Below are 21,499 nucleotides of genomic sequence, written 5' to 3'. Positions count from 1 at the left end.
TAGAACTAGAGGACCTTCCCCACAGGTCTCTCTCACCCTCCCACCCACACCCTTGCGTGGACTGACCTGGATTCCATGGGGCAGGAGGCAACTCCAGGATACCATGCTGACCACAGTATCACACTGTCTGGCATCAGATCCCATTTTCACCCCTGACTGAGCCATGGGCAAATTCCCGAACGTCTCTGTTCTTCCATTGTAACGTGAGGGAAATGAGAATACCTCCGTCTTAGTATTGTCCTGAAAATCTAGTGAGTCAGCAGGGTCCTGCTTTTCTCCAGCCTCCCAGTCATCTCGGACCCTTCTGTCCTGCTTGCAGACCCTTGTGGGGTGTCAGGATCCTTCCAACAAAGAGGATTGAAAATCATCATAAAGGATTGAAAGTGTTAGGAAATTTGGGTGACAAGTCCTGTGTCCCAGCTGCCATTGCTAGCAATGTGGCACTCGCCTGTCACTAAACAGGGGAAACCAAGGCCAGCCTTCCCTAGGCTTGAAGGGATTCATTCTCTCCATTGAGAACGTAGCAAAACTTCTCAGGTTGATTCTTGTGGGTGTTACCAATTTTGCAAGAATCAACAGCCCCCTGCCATGAATCTTCTACCCGGGCGTCATTTCCGATGTGTCTCTGCCACATGTTATTATCCTCTTGCCTCCTGCTGTCACTGTTGACTGGAAAAGGGTGTTTGCTTGTTAAGCTGCCAGTTTTTGCTTTTCTCCCAGGGAAGTGGGTGGAACTGTGTAGTAGACCTACAGTTCAGCTTTAAGTTCTTTTTCAACGTTCCCCATCTCAGTTACTTGTGTTTGGTTTCTAGGTTCCCAGGAAACATGCCACATCAGAGTCCCGGCCAACGTGGCTTTCCTGTCACTGTCCAAAGCCTGGGCTGTCAGGAGCAAGAATGGTGACTGATGCCTAGGGGCTGTCACTCCTCCACAGGCACCTAGGCTGGTTTCTGAGACAAAAGTGCTTATGCTGCTGAAATTAGTTAGTTATTGTCAGTTTCACCTTTCCTCCTCCTGCCATCCCCTCCTCTGCCTGCAGGGTTATGTGTCTCAAGAGAACGTAATCTGCTTTTGCAGAAGACTGCCAGTGGCCTTTTCCCATTTTTGGTATGTAGCTCTCACGCACACCTGTGAAATCTTCTCAGAAACCCTGCAACATTATACCCTGAGCATACAGGTGGTGCTTTATTGACTGGCATGTGAGAAAACATGAGCACATCTGTGTTTAATGGCCATTACAGAACAGACTGTGGTCTCTGGCCTCAGTGGAGAGAATGTAGTTCAACCAAACTCACTGTGGACCAGCAGCCTATGCCCAGAGGAGCAGAGAGATCCCATCCTTTATGTCAGTTTTAGTCCATCACCCAAGGGCTATGTGAAGACGGATTCTGGAGCTGCACATGGCATAGCACAGAAAGTGCTGAGGTCAACTGATGGCGCCTGCCATGTTCACGGGAGCAAGGTGTGGCCATCTTTGCAATCTCCCTTTAGCAACTCTTCCTGGAATTACTTAATGCTGTTGGCACATATGAGAAGATCCACCAAACTAAAGAAATTGTAAACAAGTTAGATTCTACATGCATTACAGAAACACAGCACCTCAGTTTGCAGGATTGGCAGATAGGGAGATCTGTGGCTATCATCTAGACACCTTGACCTCAGGCCCAGGATCCTGTTTGTCAGAGTGCTTGCCCATCGGTTTTTCTAGGCACAGCAACATGCAGAGAAAGATGGTCATGAGTTCATGGTGTGTGATTTACTGATCAGAGTACCTCCAGGGCCCTAGCTCTTCCAGAATGGCATTACTCAGAGTTTCCCAATGCCCCACAGATCTTGAGCAAGTATAGTAGTGCATTAGTTCATCGTGGACCTACAGCGTTGGCCATAAAAGCCCCACCACAAAACTGTGCGTAATGAAGAATGTTTTTGTTTTAACTCAGATGCTGAGAAGTTTGCCTCGTGGCAAGGAGCCTGAAGTCACATTGAGACAACTCATATAGCATCTTTTGCTCTTCCATCAGGGAATGGTTAGTCAGGCCACCCCAAGGGGGAGGAAGAAGACCACAAGCTCTTATACAAATATTTTCATTGTGATTAGCTTTTAATGGCCTGAGCCTGCATTTACTGATTTATTTCAGAGTCTTCATGTTTGTCAATGAAAGGAAAAGAATAAGCAAGATCTGTGCAGAAACATTCCTTATTCAAAATTCCAAATGCATGAAGTGGTAACGGAGCTGTCCCTTCTATAAAAGAAAATTGTTTTCTCCAAGATGATTTGAGTTTTGTGTGTTTGTTTTTTGGGTTATTTTTATTTAAACATTTAACAAATATTTATTGAGCTCCTGCAGCGTGCCAGGCACTGTCTTGGACACTAGGGATATAATAATGAAACAAAAATAATAATAATCCCTGTCTTTAAGGACCTCACTATTTACTTCCTTCCACTCTTTTATAGAATTATATGTAAGCTGTTACTCATTTATTCTAGTAGATTTTGAAAGACTGTTTTTTTTCTTAGTTTGGTTAGATATAGGGTCCTATTTTCATATTTTCAGCAAGGTCCTGGAAATAGGGTTTGTTTTGTTTTGTTAGAGTTGGAAGAGTAGTTTGTGAGAGTTCTCATTGATTTTTTTAAATCCTCACCCAAGGATATGTTTTTATTTATTTTAGAGAGAGGAAGGGAGTGAGAGAGAGAAAGAAACATCTATGTAAAGAGAAACATCAATTGGTTGTCTCCTGCATGGACCCTGACCAGGGATCAAACCTGCAATCTTTTGCTGTATAGGATGACACGCCAACCAATTGAGCCATACTGGCCAGGGCACTTTTAAATTATTTTCTCTATCACAGAGACAAGCTTCTAGAGAAAAATCAGAGCATTTCATGTCAATTTTTTTAATTGCCTTCTTTTATCTAGCAAGCCTATTTTCCTAAGAAAGGCATTCTAGATCACATGCTAACCATATACCTGTAAGGGAAACAGCTGTTATACCGTTTAAAAGATATAAACCTTTCCCCTCCATAAATCAGGATTTCTCAGCCTTAACACACTAACATTTAGAGCTAGGTAATCCTTTGTTGTTGGAAGCTATTCTGTTCATTGTGGGATGTTTAGCAGCATCCTTGCCTCTTCCCACTAGGTGCCAGTATTCCTGAGATGTGACAACCAAAAATGCCTCCAGGCATTTGGTCTTGATGCAGAGAGAAAGAATATGTCCCTCAATCAGTCCTGGCTGAGAACCACTGGTGAAATGGATGTTATTCTGTGATTCAGGTCTCACATCCTCGAGGTACAGTACATCAGTGAAATCGACAAAAAACACCGGGACAAGAAGTGTCTTCTGTCTGTCCTTTGTAGAAGCTTGGAGTAATTTTCCACCATGAAAGAGTTAATCTAAAGTGAGCAAGACATTTTTCAGTCTTATGAAGCAATACCAACAACAAATGATGAAATTTCTTCAGTAAATCATGCCTTGGAGATAGTTTGCATTTCCTTTTGGAAACTTGTTAAAGTCATATTCATTTACCGTAAGTTAGAGAGCATGTTGGACACAGTATACTCTAAGTTAATCTCAAATGATTTACAAGTAAATGTGTTCCAGATTTGGTGATCTCAGCTCAAGCAGTAGGCGGCTCATTTCCAAATATTTCCATTCTCAGGAACCGACATTCAATTCAATAAGTATTTATTGAAACATGTAATGCGAGAGGACTTTAGAACAATCTGAGATTGCTTCCATGGCCCCGTCCAGCAGAAAAGCAGCGCGCGGAACAGTGCCCCCGAGAGCCTCCATGTCTGACGTGGCACTCTCCATTTTGGTTTGCAAGATACTGTGGGAAAGCTAGCTTTTCCATTCTCTGTCACCGCACCAAGCCCATTCCCATCCTGTACCAGCTGTGCCTTCCCCAGTGAATATATGTAATTATGCATGATGTCATGTGTTTTTTATTTGGTTCTTTGGTCCCAAATGGGCCACTTTTCAGAGTTTTGCCAGGGGCATCATCCATTGCACGTTCTATCTCCCCACTGTCAACCTGACAGGGTATTTTAGTCCATAGTGGGGTCATTTAATCAACTTGCCTTGTATTTCTGAATCATCTTCACTTCTCACACACACCAGTGGAGTAAAAAATGCAGGGCAAACTTCTGACAAAAGTCACTGGAAGAACGATTGGTCTTGATGCAGAGAGAAAGAAAGGGTGAAAGAGAAACACAGTGGGCTAGAGAATCTTCACTCATTGAATTGCTCTTCACTGATTGCCTACTATGTGCCAGGCACTGGCAATATAGCTATGACGAAAATGGGCAGAGCCCTGTTTTCCTGGAACTCACAGTTGATCGGGCAGTGAAATAAGTGAACAGGCCACGTTTTAATATGGCACAACAGGTGCCAATATGAGGCAAATCAAGATGCCATGGGAACGCTTTAAGAAGGCACCACCCCAGCCCAGGAGGGGGAGAATCAGAGAAGGCTTTGCAGAGGAAGTAGTGTCTTAACTGGGACTTGAAGGATCTGTTGCCTATCAAAGAGGAGAGGGAAAGGGCATCCGAGGCCATGTTCCAAGGCCTAAAGGAGAGCAGAAAAAATGGAACCTTTGAGGACATGAGAAGCTCAGAATGTTTGGATAGTAGAGTGTGAGACAGGAAGAGGGAAAAGTAAACAAGAAAAAGCAAATAAGGACGCTTCTCAGGATTCTGACGAGCAACTGGGTCGTTGCTGGTGCCATTTACTGAGATTAGGAGCTCAGGAGAAGTAGGTTTGGAGGAGGGTGGGGTGGCAAAGACTCGAGTTTTTAATCCACCACTACCCCTAGAACATGGGAATGGCTTTTTAAATGTTTTTGAAAGATGCCAAAAGCTAATGGAAATATAAGGTGCTAAGTTGCAGCTTTTAGTTTTGTTCCTGATACAATTCGACCTCTTAGTTTCTGCCAATTTAGCTTTTTATCCAGCAACTATTGCTTCATTTTCATACTTATCATTATCATATTGCTTAAATTTTACCAAATGAGTCCGGAACAGTGGGTACCCTGAGTGAAGAAGTACAGTGAGGCATTAAGGGTCTGTATTCGGGCTTTTCCAACACACCTCTACCCTCTTTTAGAATATGTTTTTATTTATTTATTTATTTATTTATTTATTTATTTATTTATGAGAGAAAGGAAAGGGAGAGAAAAAAAACATGATGTGAGAGAGAAACATCTTTTGGCCACCTCCCATATGCACCTTGACTGGGGACCGAACCCCCAACCTGGGCATGTGCCCTGACCCACCACCTTTCCAGGCATGGGACAGTGCCCAACCAATTGAGCCACACTGGCCAGGGCTCTATCCTCTTCTTTAAATGTCCTTTGCCATGATGGAGTTTTTTATTCTAATACTGTGTAGACTCATTTTCTAGAGCATACGTTACTTTTGGAGACGACTAAAAATAGCATAAAAATAAGTATTATTGGGCTGCTTCCAGGCAAGTGTGTGATATCGCAGAATTTTAAGGTGTGCAGACCTCATTTGAGGAAAATTGCTGTGTGGTGAACATCAGCTCTGTGTTGATCCCATCGCTCAGAGCATATGGGGAACAAATGTGGTTGTCAGGTTAAGGGCACTGAGATTGCTTCTAACCATCAACCCCAGCCACTGCTTTGCCTCATGCCCTCACAGGCTTGAGATGTCCAAGGGCCTCTTTCATAGTCAAGCAACCGGTAACGAAGGAGCATCCAAGTTCACGTGCCTCCTTTCTGTTGTTGGCAGGAACTTAGATAATGGGCTGTGTGCAATGTAAGGATAAAGAAGCAACAAAACTGACAGAGGAGAGGGACGGCAGCCTGAACCAGAGCTCCGGGTACCGCTATGGCACAGACCCCACTCCTCAGCACTACCCCAGCTTCGGCGTGACCTCCATCCCAAACTACAACAACTTCCACGCAGCCGGAGGCCAAGGACTCACCGTCTTTGGGGGCGTGAACTCTTCGTCTCATACTGGGACCTTGCGTACGAGAGGAGGGACAGGTAAGCCCCAACGGTGACAGAGGGCTGGAGGGAGGGGGCAGCTGCTCTTCATTCTTTTGGCAATTGAAGATTGGTGCTCCAGCTCCTTTTGACTAAGGACTTCATATTTAAGTTTTTATTCATTTCCACTTATCTTCTAGATAAGGGGCTGTAAAAAAAAAAAAGAGTTTCACATACACATCAGAATGCTGGAGACAGCGGTGCGGGGACCCCGCGAGCTGCTCTGTGAGGGCCTGCTTGGGTGTGAGGCACACTCTCCCAAGGCCCTGAGGGCAGTGGCTCTCCACCTTGGCTAGCTGGCTTGGACAACTAGGCAGCTTTCCCAAAATACAGATGCCTGAGCCCCTCTCGGAGCTTTTGAATCAGAAGCTCCAGGACTGGATCAGAGAGCATATATTTTGAGTTTTTCAGATATTAATGCACTCCTATTTCCCGGATAAAAGCCAGGGGTAGCATCTTCTCCCTCACCTTCCTAATTTTCAGCCTGCCTGTCACTGCCCAGCCAGTGGGTCATTTGGCAGCATTTATTTTTGGCCATTCATCATCTTCGATTCTCTCTCTGACCTCCCTATTATGTTCATTATGACTGAGTTTATCCGCCCTTAAGTATTTCCATGTATCTTTTGTATTTTAAAACTGAATCGTATGTATCCTTAAGGGATAGTTTTCTTTTTTTAAGTTTCCTTCTCTTTCCCACCAAGGGCTATGTTTCACAGCCATGTGCATTTGCTGACTTAGCTAATACTTTGTAAAATGTCTGGCATACATTCTCAGGCATATGTTTTCCAAAACATTTGCAAGTTATCTCATGCATCCTTAGTCTTCCAGATCTTCTCCCAGTATGTGAATCATGGTAACTAGATAGGGGACCTTATTTGTTCCAAAACTGTTTTGTTCATTACAAACGTTTAAGGAAATATACATCAACCATTGTGCTCTCAACTCATCTGGGAGCCAGTGTCTTATATAAGGACCCATTGTGTCTTGTTACTGGGGGAGTTGGCGTTACTGAGACATTAGCCGGGGTTTTCGTCCCACTGCATGCACGAGGGCAGTGCATGTATAACCATGCGCCTGACCCGGAGCTTTGGGCATTGTGTCCTTGTGTTATGGCGGACCTAGCTTTCCCCTTAAAGCAGGCATTGCTTGGGTGAATGAATGCTAGGGACACTTACTTGTCTTTCCTGCCTTCCTGAATGGCGCCTAGAATGGAGGGAGGAAGGAAAGAGGCTGCCAGGCTGTCTCGGAAAGTCTCTTGAGGATGCAGGAGAGAGAAAAAAGAGTCAGCACTGCTCCCAGCCACCCACCCTGTGCCTGCTGAGTGCTCTGCCAACAAGACTCTGAATTCTGCTGATACAGGCATTGACTTTGTTCATTCATTCGTCAGTGCTGGATATGAATCCCTATGTCTGCAGGTGTCATTCATAAAGTCACTAGAGGGGTCATAAAGCTACTTGTCTTGAACGTGTGGGTCTATACTGTACTCAGAGACAATCTTAGTATAAAGGCCATCTGGTCCTTATAAATCTGAAAGTTAAAAACATTATCCCCAAATACTGGCAGATTTTTGTGCCTTGCATTATTTGGCTTTATTATACATGCATGTCTTTCTTCTCACCACTGCTTCAGAACATTAAGGCCAGGGACAGTGTCTGTGTGTCCCTGTGACCTCCTTTGACTCTCCCTTCCATTTCTAGAGGATAAATACCCAGTGAGCCCAGCCGGCGTGGCTCAATGCTTAAGCATCAACCTATGAACCAGGAGATCATGGTTTGATTCCCAGTCCAGGCACATGCCCAGGTTGTGGGCTGGATCCCCAATGAGGGTCGTGCAGGAGGCAGCCAATCAATGATTCTCTCTCATCATTGATGTTTCTGTCTCTCCTTCTCCCTTCCTTTCTGAAATCAATAAAAACATTTTTTAAAAACACCCTATGAGAACTTGCTAGCTGGTGGAGAGAGTGGAGTGTCCATCCTCGTGTGCTTGTCTTCCACACAATGCAGCTTTGGTTTGTTTTTAAATTATGTAATGAAAGGCATCTGTTGGCCGAGTGTTCAATGAGAATAAATAATAAGCATGACTTTACAGGCTCCTGCTAGTTTGTTTTTAGGCAGTTCTTTTCTAACCTTTAAAAGAAATCTAAAGAAAGGAGGACAGTTGCCAAATGAGCCATGCTTTGCAGGGTCAGACCCTCTGAATGCCAGCTCTCCCATAGGAGGTCTCACTAGGGATGGGGTAGAAAGACGAGCTCCGCCTCCCTCTCTGGTTCTTGAGGAGTCCCCCGGGCACATCTGTTCCCTTGGAACCACCCACTCAGCAAAACGGCAGCTTGGTGAAGAGTAGAATCCACACCAAGTACCTTTAAAGTGTATAGATCAAAGGAGAAGCCAGAGAGCAGAGAAATGGGGTATATTAGTTATCAATTGCTGCATAATAAATTACCACAAAAGTTAGCAACTTTAAAATGATGCACATTTATTATGTCACAGTCTCTGTGGGTCAGGAACCTAGGAATAACGTAGCTGGGTCCTATGTTTCAGAGTCTCTCACAGGCTACAATCTAGGTGTGCTGGGTGGACTACAGTCACCTCGCCGTCCAACGGGGAAGGATCTGCTGCCAAGCTCATGGCGTTGGCAGGATTAAGTTCTTCGTTGGTTGTTGGCCATAGGCTACCCACAGTCTTTGTCGTGTGGGCCTCTCCAACGTGGCAGTTTGCTTCATGAAAGTGTTGGAGCCAAAGTGACGATAGAATGAGACTGCTAGGAAGACAGAAGTCACAATCATATGAAGCCTAATCACTGAAGAGACATCCATCATCTTTGCCATGTTAGAAGCAAGTCACCAGGCTCACCCACACTCAGGGGAGGGGGATTGCACAAGGGCATGAATACCAGGAGGTGGGAATCACTGAGGCTGTCTCAGAATCCCGCCCACTACGTGAGGAAGTCCCAGGCCAAATGGGGAACAGGACAGTCTGTGCTGTTAATAGCAAACTTCCGCAAAGCAGGAAAGACCTGTGTGGGGACTCAATCAGAAGAGAAGAATAAGGTGGGTATGAGGAAGCGCAAGAACTACAAGTCAGTGTGAGGAGAGGTAACATCAAGGTGAGACCAGAGTTCCAAAAGCAATTGCAGATGCAAAGGGCAAGATATCCTCTAATGAGGGAACATGTACAGAGGCTTCTCAGCCCCCAGCTGCAGGAGTGTCCTACTACATCCTGCCCTACTGTCATGCCAGGGAAAGAGTGATGCATCTACCAGAACCTAACGTAGACCCCCAAGTGTCAGATAAAAGGTGTCTGATTGCTGCAGAGCTCTGCAAATCCGAGCGTTACACTGCTGCCGCCCCTTCACTATGGACGTGATATGAACATCTGTCTCTTCCCGAGGATTCATTCCGAAGTGCATAGAGGAAAGTCCTTCAACTCCAGAGGGATCAAACAACGCTTCCCCGCAAGGACCGAGGCATAAGTCCAGCCTGGGACTCAGTTCACACGTTAATTATAAGGCCGCAGCGTGTTGTCCGTGCTGATCAGCTTTAGATTTTAAGGTTGAGGTTTTAGCGAAGATTTAATTTCTTGGAATTAATTTCCTCTTGTGATCTCTCTCCCCTTTCGGTTCATTTTTCCAGGAGTGACCCTGTTTGTGGCCCTTTACGATTATGAAGCGAGGACGGAAGATGACCTGAGTTTTCACAAAGGAGAGAAATTTCAGATATTGAACAGCTCGTAAGTTTGGAGAGGAAGGGGAAGCGTGCGCCTTTCAGATTGGGAAAAAATCCTTGCTGCCAGTCTGCGCCTTTTCAGACCTATGAAATGCTGGAAGAGCCTGTTCAGTTAATTCATTCACACCAGTTTAACTTGAGAAACGAAGAGTCCGTGAGCCAGTGCCGTATTTTATGGCACTGTCTGTGTGGGGCGCTTTCGGGAGGCTCACCATAGTAGCCGAGTTGATGGTTTTGGTTTTGCTTTTGGTTTAAAGGTTATAAATGCCCCCACATCACTCTCGGCAAATCTGCGTTTTCAGATGATTGGCACAGGCCTGGCTATCCACACTACCCTCCCTCTGCCTGGGGATTTTCTTCACATTTCAGATGTTGCACTAGCTAAACCCTCGCTTAAGGCTGGCAGCAAGTTCCTTCTGTTTTCAAAACTGCTGAACATCCCAGTTGGGTGAAGCCTGTGGAGGCGTTGCCCCATAACGAAAATTTGTGAGTGACTGAAATCTTTGTGAGATGGGAGAAGAAGTGATCTCGCCCACTCTTGAGTGACTTCAATGTGTACAGTTTAAATGTGGCCGTAGGAACAACAGTCAGCAGGCCATGGGGGAAGTTCAAGGGTGAGAAGCACTCACTCTTCAAATACTACAATGAATACCTCCATTAGGAAGAGTGAATAGGGGTCAGTTCTCCCTGTAGTTTTTGAATATTGCTTCTGTCCGGCAAAGGCAGTGTGCATGCATGAGTGCCCTCCAGAGAAATCCGGGCACTGGAGAAGGTGGTGGTGTCCAACATTGACACGACAAGCCTTCTCTTCTGCACCTCAGCTTTTCCTGTGAGTGTTCCCAGTGGTGGGGAAGGAGTGGGGGCCTCCTGGAAGCTTTCCTGTGCCCCAAGTCTGGTTGCCCTGTCCTCTGCTCCCTGAGCGAACTGGATTTCATGGTGGTGGAAGGACCTGAGGCCGGCTCTTCTGCTTCCCAAAGAACATGGGTGCAGCACACTCGGAGTTCCTTGTGGGATGTGGCGGGGACCGAGGTGCAGTCTCCTGTCCCAGCCACTCTCTCCACATCTCGTGGAGGGGAAAGGCCCCAGGAATTTTCTTTGAAATAGTAAACAGCTGCTATTTATCAAAGGCTCCTTATGTGCCAGCCATGTGCTAAGTTGCAAATGTTCACATTTATTCTCCACAACAACTGCCTGAGGTGTGTCTCATAGTCATCACTGTACACATGAGGAGCCAGAGGCTCAAGTTTGGAAGCTGCCCAGGTGCACAGAGGAGCTAGCAGGTGCCAGAGCCAAGAGTGACATTCGGGGATGCATCCTAAGTACAGTGTCAGGTTTGGTCTTGGAAAGGCCCAGAGACTCCCATCAGAGGGGACTGAACCATTCAAGTTATATGAGGCTGGTGGAAAGGTTGGCTGGCGGTGAGGGAGGAGAAAATTTGGCTTTGATCTCTTCTGATAATCCAATACCTTATTGTTAGTTTGATTCTCAGATGAATGTTTCTTGTCAGAGTCTACTGACTTTGAAATACACTCCACTTTCCCTCCCCATTTCATGTAATATTCCCTCTAAGCCAAGGTTAGTTAGAACTTTTAACCAGATCCTGAAAGAACTAAGGAGTGGCAGGAAGTGCCGTTCCCAGTTCTTCTGCAGGTTCTCTCCACACTGCAAGTGGACTTGGCACCAGGTTGTAGGGGCCTTGCAAGCCAGTCCTGACAAAGTCAAAGCCAGGACTTCTTCCTTTGTTAATGTGGATAGAATCTAAAATGGCATCCAATTGGAATTTTGGAGAAATACTCAAAACAAGATCTGATCTATCTCAATCTATATTTTGTGATTTGCCTTTAATGTTTATGGAAGGCTTTGAGCCTCTGACCCTGTTCTCTTAGAAGAAAATATTACAAGGTTTTTTCCCTTTAATGTTTTTCCTTCTTGCCAGTGGAATTCCTCATCCTACATGCCATGTAAAGGTTCTGGGGGAAATAAGGTTTTTGTAACAAATGCAATAACCTGAAGTCAAGGGTAATAATAGGGAAGACAGAATCATGAAGGAAAAACAAAGCAGCAATACAGAACCAGATGGCATGTGTCTCCCCTCCCCCAGCCTCTCCCTGGCAGAGGGAGGGAAGGGCTCTGTCTCCCTGGGGCAGCTGCCACACCTCCCATTGTGCGTCTTCCCACTCCTTTCCCTGACTGGAGGCAGAAATGGGAGGCCACAGGGCTGGCTTTTGTGTTTTAAAGTGCAGTGTGAACCATGTGATCTGTGTGTGTGCATATGTGCCCACAGTTAATGGCACTGCTGCCCAGCCTGGGGGTGGGCGGTCCTTCATTGACCTGTATTAAGTATTCAGTGTGGTATATTTGGACAGTATTAAACTTGAACCCATTTTTGCAAAACATCTTTGTTTAATTCATCTGTTTCATTCTCTATTTTCTCATTTCATGATGAGTGACTTACCACCTAGAAACAGCTATTCTTCAAAATATAATAAGCAGAGTGGAACAGGGGTCATTGCCTAGGGTAGTGACTCTTTTCAAGTTCTTTTCATCAGGATAAGAAGAAATCCTGGTTTAGAGCCCCACCTAAACATTTGATAAAATTTTATGGATCATGCTCTCTGAAAGTCAGATGGGCAGTGTCAATTTAGAAAGAATCCAGCATTTGAAATAAAACTGCTCCACAGCTGGTCAGATCAAGACTGACCTTCCTTTGCAAATATCACTTCCTGATTCCATCAGGGCATCCAGCTCCTGGGACCACAAGCCCTATGAGCAGTTTTGGGGATTGGGCTACACTCTTAATAAATCTTTAAATTAGAAGCTGTTGTGAAAACTTAAAAGCTATTCAGAGCCAGGGCTGAAATCATGTATTTGGATATGTTAAAGAATAACAGTTGCCCTAGCTGGTTTGGGTCAGTGGATAGAGTGTTGGCCTGCAGACTGAAGGGTCCCGGGTTCAACTCCAGTCAAGGGCACATGCCTGGGTTGTTGTCTCAATCCCCAGCAGGGGGCGTGCAGGAGGCAGCCAATCAATGATTCTCTCTCATCATTGATGTTTCTATCTCTCGCTTCCTCTCCCCTCCTCTCTGAAATCAATTTTTAAAAAAAGAATAACAGTTAAAGAAAAGCTCATCAACTCTTAAATTAATGAAATATCTGAACTGTAAGAACAGTTTAAAGACATGCACCTTTAATAATGCTACTCACAATAACTCAAGTAATGATATAAAAGGGCCCTGACTGGTATAGCTCAGTTGGTTGAGCGTCATCCCATGCACTGAAAGGTCGATGGTTCAGTTCCCGGTCAGGGCACATACCCAGGTTGCATGTTGGCACATACGGGAGGCAATCAATCATAGTTTCTCTCTCACATCAATGTTTCTCTCTCTCTCCCTTCCTCTCTCTCTAAAATCAATAAAAACATATTTTTAAAAAAGAAATAAAAGGTAGCACAGTAGTAGAGACCCTATTTTCCTAAATCAAGGTGAATGAATTATAAAGAGTATATAATTAATTTATAGGTGAATTGGGCTATTTAAAAAGATGACTTACTTATTTGCTCAAAAGACTTTCTTGATAGATGTTTTGAGTCTGTGCCAGCCTCTCTGGGCACAACATATTAAGTTTACTACCTAATACATTGTGTCCTTGTCACCTCATATCTCCTTTGATAAAGACAGTGATCCTAGATGGCCTAGAAAAAGAGGAAAGGATTTTATCTTTCTCCTGAGTAACTGAAAACTCTTATGAGACTAATGGAATCACTTAAGAGAAATTCATGAATTCCTGTACATGACTTTAGAATGAGCTGATAGTTGGATTCTAATTTGTGCTAAACTCTTTAGGTACCCAGAACAGAATGAGAGAGTTAATGCTGGAATTAAAATGGAAATTACTTGATTAATAGAAGATCACCTGAATAAGACTGAGCTTGCCCCAACCTGCAGCAAAATGTATTGGCTTCCTGCCCCAGCTGACATTACCAAGTATCCCAAAATTGATGCTATACTTCATTTTTCTTAATTTAAATCAATTAGAACTAACTTGATGAAGGTTATCTTGCATTAAAAAATAAGTCTGTGCTGCAGCAGTTAATTTTTTTCTCACATTTTGGAGCATTTCCCAGGTGAGTGTGGGGTGTGGGGAGGAGGAGAGAGAAGGCAGGGAGATGATAAGTATTGTTTTTTATGATGAAATGTCTCCATCTAGCGGAATTTTGGAGCAGTAAGCATTGTCACTCTGTTAAAGATAGTGTCTCCATAGTATCTTCCTTAAATACATGCAGTGTTTAAAGAAAAAAATAAACTCCCACGTGTTCTTAGATGATTTCTTTACAACTCCATGTATTTATTTTGGAGGATGAAGAAAAGAGACCAATACAAACTGTAAATATGTTGACATCTTTTAAATCATGTTTGAACCTGAAAGGCAGGGGGATGAGGTAGAGAAGCAGCACAAGGTAGATTGCACACAATTGATGATATAGCTCTTCAGTTGGGTAATGGACTCATAGGTGTTCATATATAAACTTATTGTATGTATAAATTATTTTATAATAAAAATCTGGACATGAACTAAATTTAAGATTATTAAAGGACTTCCTAGGTATGAGAACAATTATTTCCCTCTTTTGACTGATTTTTTTTCTGTTTAAATTCCTTTAATACGGTGAGAAAGGAAAAAGACTGAAAAACTAATTCTAACGTACGTTTTTAAAAACCTTTGCCAGCGCCCTGTTTTCCTGTGGGCTGTTCTGTGTTACTTGTGCCACCAAACACTTCCCACAACTGCACACATGTGGGCTTGTCACCATTTGTCTGCCACCTTACTCAATCGCATATGGAGTTGTAGCTCATCGGTCACTTTACTCAGATTCCATCTTTAAAGAATGGGTCTCTTGAGTAAGGCTCATGTGTAATGTGGAGGCTATTCTCTCTCCTTAAATCAGGCTGGGGAAGATCCTGACCAGGGCCAAAAGCCAACTCACTTTCTTCCCTGGCCGAGGGCTTTGGCACAGAGTCCAGCCAACAAGTGATCTTAAGAAAGGCCTGGGGTTTCTCTTGCTCCCTCCAAGGGCCAAACAAGGAAGGAGAGAAAGCACGGGGCCTCTGGGGACAGGCTGGGTACTTCAGCTCCCGACTCAAGGGCAGCAGTGCTTCCCCGCCCCGCACACTCCTGACTCCAGGCTGGTGGAGGGATCTGGCAGTCCGTGCCAGAGCTACAGCCCCTCACACATCTGCTAACCACTGTCGACAGGGAGGAGCACACACCCCATCCCCGCCCTCTGCCGTACACAGCTTGTGAGTCGAGCCCATGAACTCTACCCCTTCAGTTTTCTCACCTGGTGTAAGCTGCGAGTGGCGTTACAAGCCCCCTTTCATGTCCTTCAGCCCACAGCTCTGAGAGCTCCACAGACTGAGACCAGACTATTGCATCCGTACAAACTGGTGTGACATGAATCTCACAAGTGTTGGCCCCCCCCCCCCCGCATTTGTGCACACACAGCTACGCCCACCCCCCTCTTCCCCACCAGACTCCAGTCATTGCTGTAAGTAGACAATGAAGTGACCTCAGCTTGAACCTGTCTGAGCAAGGCATACCCTATTGTATCTTTATTATTCTACCCATTTTCCTCAGCAGGCCAGACAAGTATTCAGAATATGCTTCCATCCCTTACTGGGCCTGCTAGCAGGCTTCCTCTCTCAGTTGATCTGCTAATGCATTTCTTTTTCTTTTTCTGGTGAGTCTTTTAATGGCTGGCAAATTACACTAAAGCCAACAGCTTGCGTCTCTCCAGCAACCAAAGGATCCTGGTTGCCTGGGGTGGGGGGCGAAACAGAGACTGTAGGAGACAGTGTGTGCTTTACTTTTCTCCAGCTTGGTTGAGATATAATTGGCATAATAATCCGTAAGTTTAAGGTGTGCCATGCAATGGATTGATGCGTATATATTGTGAAATGTTTACCATAACAAGTTAGTTAACACCTACTCCACCTCACATAATTAACATTTTGCTGTTGTTACGGTGTTTTTCTTAAATGGCCTGGCTGAGTTCCCTTTCCCTCTGTCCAAGTTGGGGACACTTACCAAGCAAATTGCACCCCCCACTCAGAGAGCCCTCTCCTGGCCCTAGTCCTATATGCTTAACTCACAAATAAGACAAGAGCCCTGGCCAGTGTGGCTCAGTTGATTGAGCATCATCCCATGCATTGAAAGGTCGCCGGTTCGATTTCTGGTCAGGGCATATGCCCATGTTGGGGGCTTGATCCCCAGTAGGGTGTGCAGAAAGCAGCCAATCAATGTTTTGCTCTTACATATCTCTCTTTCTCTCTCTCTCTCTCTCTCTCTCTCTATCTCTCTCTCTCTCTCTCTCTTTCTCTCTTTCCTCCTCCTTTTTCCCTGCTTCCCTCTCTCCCTCCCCCTCTCTCTAAAATCAATTTTTAAAGAATAGCAAATAAGGCAAGAGATAAGAGACAATGCTGGGTTTAACTCACAGGGGATCCTTTGACCCTCACAGAGGGCTGTGTTGGAATAAGAGAAATCAGGTGGTAGAATGACTAAGAGATAATCATACACTCTTACAGCATTGAGTCTGTAACTGCAAAACATTGAAATGGTCACTGTATTCACTTCTTTTTCTCTTTTTTCTCTGCAGGGAAGGAGATTGGTGGGAAGCCCGCTCCTTGACAACTGGAGAGACGGGTTACATTCCCAGCAATTACGTGGCTCCAGTTGACTCTATCCAGGCAGAAGAGTATGTTTCGTTTTTTCATTTCACTTAACTCCTTGCTTTTAAAAGTTAGTTGGCACAATAAAATGCCATTAACGTTGTGCAGGAGGGAGAAGAAATTCACTGGAGTGGTTAAGGGTGAGATGATCCGGTAATGCCATCTTTCCCAGGCCTAAGCCATTGTATTTTGCCCTATCTGTGGAATACCGGTGCTATTATTAACTTACTGTTTTCCTTTAAGCCTGCTCACTTTTTAAGACATTTATTTTGAAAGGAAACATTGTGTCAGTAACCTAAATGAAAACTCAATTTTACTTGCCATAAATAGAGAATAACCATAAAAATGTGGTGAAATTCTAGCTAGAGCATATATTACTGCCAACCCAAGGTTCTAAGCCTACAGTCTACTGAAAAAAGAAAGGGAGAGGGAGAAAGAGTGGGAGGGAGAGAGTTGGCAAATAATTCTTACCAAATTGAGACTTTTGCTCCTCAATCTAATCAGAAATATTAAAGAAGCACTAAGAAGACAGGCCTTACATGCCACAGGTCAAACTGTCTCATGTGGGGTGTGTCCTACAACTCGAGAAATCTTGTGGTGATGCATTTCAAATCGTCCTTTCCTTTTTTTTTCCTTTTTTTTAATTTAATTTTTCATTTTATTTTTTCCCCTTTATTGAATAAGATATTACAAATGTGTCCTTATCCCCCAATGTCCCCTTATCCCTCCAATCCTGCCCTCACCCTCACCCCCTGTTGTCCACATCCATCACTTATGCTTATATGCATGCATACAAGTCCTTTGGTTGATCTTTCCCCCTCACCCCCACCCTCCCCTGCCTTCCCTCTGATTTTTGAGCATCTGATTGATGCTTCTCTGTCTCTACATCTGTTTTTGTTCATCGGTTTATGTTGTTCATTATAATCCACAAATGAGTGAGAGCATGTGATATTTATCTTTCTCTGACTGACTTATTTCACTTAACATAATGCTCTCCAGCTCCATTTATGCTGTTGCAAATGGTAGGAGTTCCTTCCTTTTTACAGCAGCATAGTATTCCATTGTGTAGATGTGCCAAAGTTTTTTAATCCATTCATCTGCTGATGGGCACTTATGCTGTTTCCAAATCTTAGCTATGATAAATTGTGCTGCTATGAACATAGGGGTGCATATATCCTTTCTGATTGGTGTTTCTGGTTTCTTGGGATATATTCCTAGAAGTGGGATCACTGGGTCAAATGGAAGTTCCATTTTTAGTTTTTTGAGGAAACTCCATACTGTTCTCCTCAGTGGCTGCACCAGTTTGCATTCCCACCAGCAGTGAACGAGGGTTCCTTTTTCTCCGCATCCTCGCCAGCATTTGTCATTTGTTGATTTGTTGATGATAGCCATTCTGACAGGTGTGAGGTGGTACCTCATTGTCGTTTTGATCTGCATCTCTCGGATGATTAGTGACTTTGAGCATGTTTTCATATGTCTCTCAGCCTTATGTATGTCCTCTTTCAAAAAGTGTCTATTTAGGTCCGTTGCCCATTTTTTGATTGGGTTGTTTACCTTCCTTTTGTTAAGTTGTATGAGTTCCCTATAAATGTTGGAGATTAAACTTTTATCAGAGATATCATTGGCAAATATGTTCTCCCATGCAGTGGGTTTTCTTGTTGTTTTGTTGATGGTTTCTTTTGCTGTGCAGAAGCTTTTTATTTTGATATAGTCCCATTTGTTTATTTTCCCTTTAGTTTCCATTGCCCTAGGAGCTGTGTCAGTGAAGAAATTCCTTCGGCATATATCTGAGATTTTGCTACCTGTGGATTCCTCTAATATTCTTATGGTTTCCCGTCTTACGTTTAAGTCCTTTATCCATTTTGAGTTTATTTTTGTGTATGGTGTAAGTTGGTGATCTAGTTTCATTTTTTTGCATGTGTCTGACCAAATTTCCCAGCACCATTTATTGAAGAGACTGTCTTGACTCCATTGTATTTTCTTGCCTCCTTTGTCAAATATTAATTGAGCATAGTGGTTTAGGTCGATTTCTGGGTTCTCTATTCTATTCCATTGGTCTATATGTCTGTTCTTGTGCCAGTACCAGGCAGTTTTGAGAACAGTGGCTTTGTAATACAGCTTGATATCTGGTATTGAGATCCCTCCTAGTTTGTTCTTCTTTCTCAGGATCGCAGCAGCTATTCGGGGTTTTTTTTTTTTATTCCAGATGAATTTTTGGAGAGTTATTTCTAGATCTGTGAAATATGCTGTTGGTATTTTAATGGGGAGTGCATTCCTTTGACTTGGGATCTCTGTTTTTTCTTTGATAGTTAATAGTGACTAGCAGTTAGTTGGCCCAATGATCTCACTGCTAATAGTTTTGGAAGGTAGCCCATAGTCTGGGGGCATTCTAGAAGGAACCAGCACTGTTCCATCTCTGGACCAGTGGGGATTCGCAGGCACTTGCAGCCTGGGGGACTGTCTGTGGCTTGTGGGTGACCCTAATTTCTGAACTGAGGGACAGGGAGCCGGGCTGTGGTCTCCCAAAAACAGGAACCTGGCCCCCTCCCTACACCCTGGGGACCTGCCTCCTGCTCAGTGGAAGCCATCTTGCGTTAGGAGAAAGGTCAGTCACAGAGCCCAACCTTTGGCTCTGACATTTAATTTTTGCCCTGGATTTGTCTAAGTTTCAGAGAGCATTAGACTCCATGCCTCAGCCAGATCCCCAACTGGATCGCACTCTTATCTTTAATTTCTTTGTATTTCCTCTACGGAGACTGGTTTTGTTTCTCGCTCTCAAATACTCAGTGGTTCTGAGCTTCTTTTTTCTCCTAGTGAGTGTGTTTCATCATCAGTGAATAAAAGAATTTGTATTGAATTTTTATTTTAGGGCAGATGGGCAGACATCTTTGAGTTCTTTCAGCATAAAAGGTACCACCAAAATGTAGCTTTTTAAAAAAAAATTAACTGGAAACCTACCCACTATATATTTAAGTTGTATTTATAATGGTCCATTTTTAAATATTTTGTTTTTAAAGAATAAAATAGCATTTTTTAAGTGCCTGTGGTTTTACATGTGCAATTAATTATCATTATCTATACTATTGTCTCAGTGCAATCCATTGTTCTAACAGTTCTCTTTTCACCACTATTCGTATTTGCACTGCATTTTAATTGATACAGACTCACAAAGTCATTTCTCACAAATAATTGGTGTAATTCTCTTTATACCATCTAGTGCTAGATTGGGATTGTTGCACAGTCTGGTGCCTTTAAAAGTCACTGAGGAGCTAGCATGCAGCGTGTCTTTTCTTATCTTCAGGGAAGCTCTTTCATTCACAGAAGAATTTGACAGTGAACATACAATAGCTATGTTCAAGTGTAATGAATTGAAATTTCATTTCTGAAGCTGGATCTTTTCACAGCTAAATATTCTAAAAATGGTTCCTTTACGCAGATTCCAATGGGGTGCTCCCGAATTCTTGCTTGGGTTCTTGGAGCCCCTGCTGCTTGTTCAGCACTGAGCAAACTGAAACATTGAATGATTGCCAGGCCATGGTTAGGGCTAGAGAGTGCAGGGGGGGATAAAAGACAAATGACAAAGGTTGTGAGGTGACTTCATGTGATGCCTCCTAATGTGGCACAGGAGTGTCATCACAAAGAGAATATGAGCACGTGTATGACATGGAGTCGTTTTCAAGGACACGCTCATCGACTATGCACAGTCACCTGCCCTGCAGCTGTGCCAGAGCACGCATGCGACACGTCCCAATCCAGATACTTGGCAAACGCCTTTTACTGATCGGCTTCCTCACACCTGCTGGGCAGGAAGACAATGCAAACAGCATCCCAAGGCAGACCTCATTGCAAATTAGGGCTAATCTTGACCATTTTTCAGAGTTCCTATAGGTAGGTAGATACTGAAAATATTGTCTTTGTTCTTTATCCATTCTGGCTTTTTTTTAAAATGCCTGATTAATGCCCTTTATGTACACTAAGACTATGTTTTTGTTATTTCCTAGGGATTGTAATTATGCTCAGAAATCCATGGTCTTGTAGATGTGTGTGGGAAGGATTTCCTGCGGTTGCCATTTTAAACAAGGTCTTGGATTTCTCGTTTTGTGCAGGCAGGTGGCAGTTTTCACACAAATCAGTTCTTGTCATCTCTAAAGGGAAGGAAAATAACCCATAATTCAAATCTGATTTTTTTAAGAGTGAAAGAGATGAATTAAGGGTGGAATCAGGAATAGATTGAAAGGGAACTAGATGAGGCTAGGAAAAAAATAGATAGGGAAAGGCTAAGGATGAAATTGGGGGTTAGGAGGATCGGGGCGGGGGCAGGCAAAAGAGCTTGCGTGATTCCATTTTTTTAAGTGATTCTTATCAAATGTTTCCTTTTCTTGATCTCATTTATAGGTGGTACTTTGGAAAACTTGGCCGAAAAGATGCTGAGCGACAGCTTTTGTCCTTTGGAAACCCACGAGGTACCTTTCTTATCCGTGAGAGTGAAACCACCAAAGGTAAGATAATAAGCCCAAGAAGTTCACTTGTCATTCCGATCTGTGGATCAGTCAGAGGGGATGAAAGGCTTATCTCTAAGGGACGGGGTCTGTAAATGGCACAGACCCTCCCTGCCTTCTGAGGGAGGGCGTCCTATTTTCAGCTTTTCCTCCAGGCTCTGGAACTACAGACAGACAGCTCCACAAAGACTACAGAGGCTCAGAACCAACACCTTCCTCTTGTAACAGGGGCTGGGCAGCTTCCCTCCTCCGGGCGCACAAGATCACAGAATTTTCACAGATCCTTTAGAATTATGAATTTCTGAAACTCTTAGTTCCTCAGGCGCCAAGCATGCAGGTTGTTTTTACATTTCCTTTGTGGATTTTTTCATAACTGAGGATTGCTCTTCCTCCAACTATTGGCGTTTTCATTATTTAACGTCTCATTAGAGCCCACAAGAGGAGCCCTGCCAAGGCAGAGCAGAGGCCTCTCGCTTCATCGGCCAGCCACAGGTTATCTGCTCCTGGGGAAAGTGCTGTGAAGCAGAAATGGGACGCTCAC

The 21,499-nt window shown here is 43.9% G+C and overlaps 1 protein-coding gene across 8 annotated transcripts in view; it reads left to right on the top strand.

Annotated features, from left to right (window-relative positions):
• Window positions 1-21,499, top strand: part of FYN (FYN proto-oncogene, Src family tyrosine kinase) — a 175,146-nt gene that overhangs the window by 114,403 nt on the left and 39,244 nt on the right. For 5 of the 8 annotated variants that reach the window (XM_023750137.1, XM_023750140.1, XM_014451805.1 and 2 more), the window contains 4 exons: window positions 5,753-6,010; window positions 9,642-9,738; window positions 16,387-16,485; window positions 20,855-20,958. In XM_023750137.1, coding sequence (XP_023605905.1) covers window positions 5,764-6,010; window positions 9,642-9,738; window positions 16,387-16,485; window positions 20,855-20,958 — 547 coding nt within the window. In that variant the 5' untranslated portion in view covers window positions 5,753-5,763. Of the gene's footprint in view, window positions 1-883; window positions 900-1,940; window positions 2,028-4,732; window positions 4,755-5,752; window positions 6,011-9,641; window positions 9,739-16,386; window positions 16,486-20,854; window positions 20,959-21,499 lie in introns of those variants that run through there. The other 3 variants (XM_023750139.1, XM_023750136.1, XM_023750138.1) reach the window with 3 other exon arrangements.

The sequence above is a fragment of the Myotis lucifugus genome, unplaced genomic scaffold (genome assembly GCF_000147115.1).
Source record: "Myotis lucifugus unplaced genomic scaffold, Myoluc2.0 scaffold_11, whole genome shotgun sequence".
NCBI classification, from domain to species: Eukaryota; Metazoa; Chordata; class Mammalia; order Chiroptera; family Vespertilionidae; genus Myotis; species Myotis lucifugus.
This window is presented reverse-complemented; position numbering and strand designations above follow the sequence as displayed.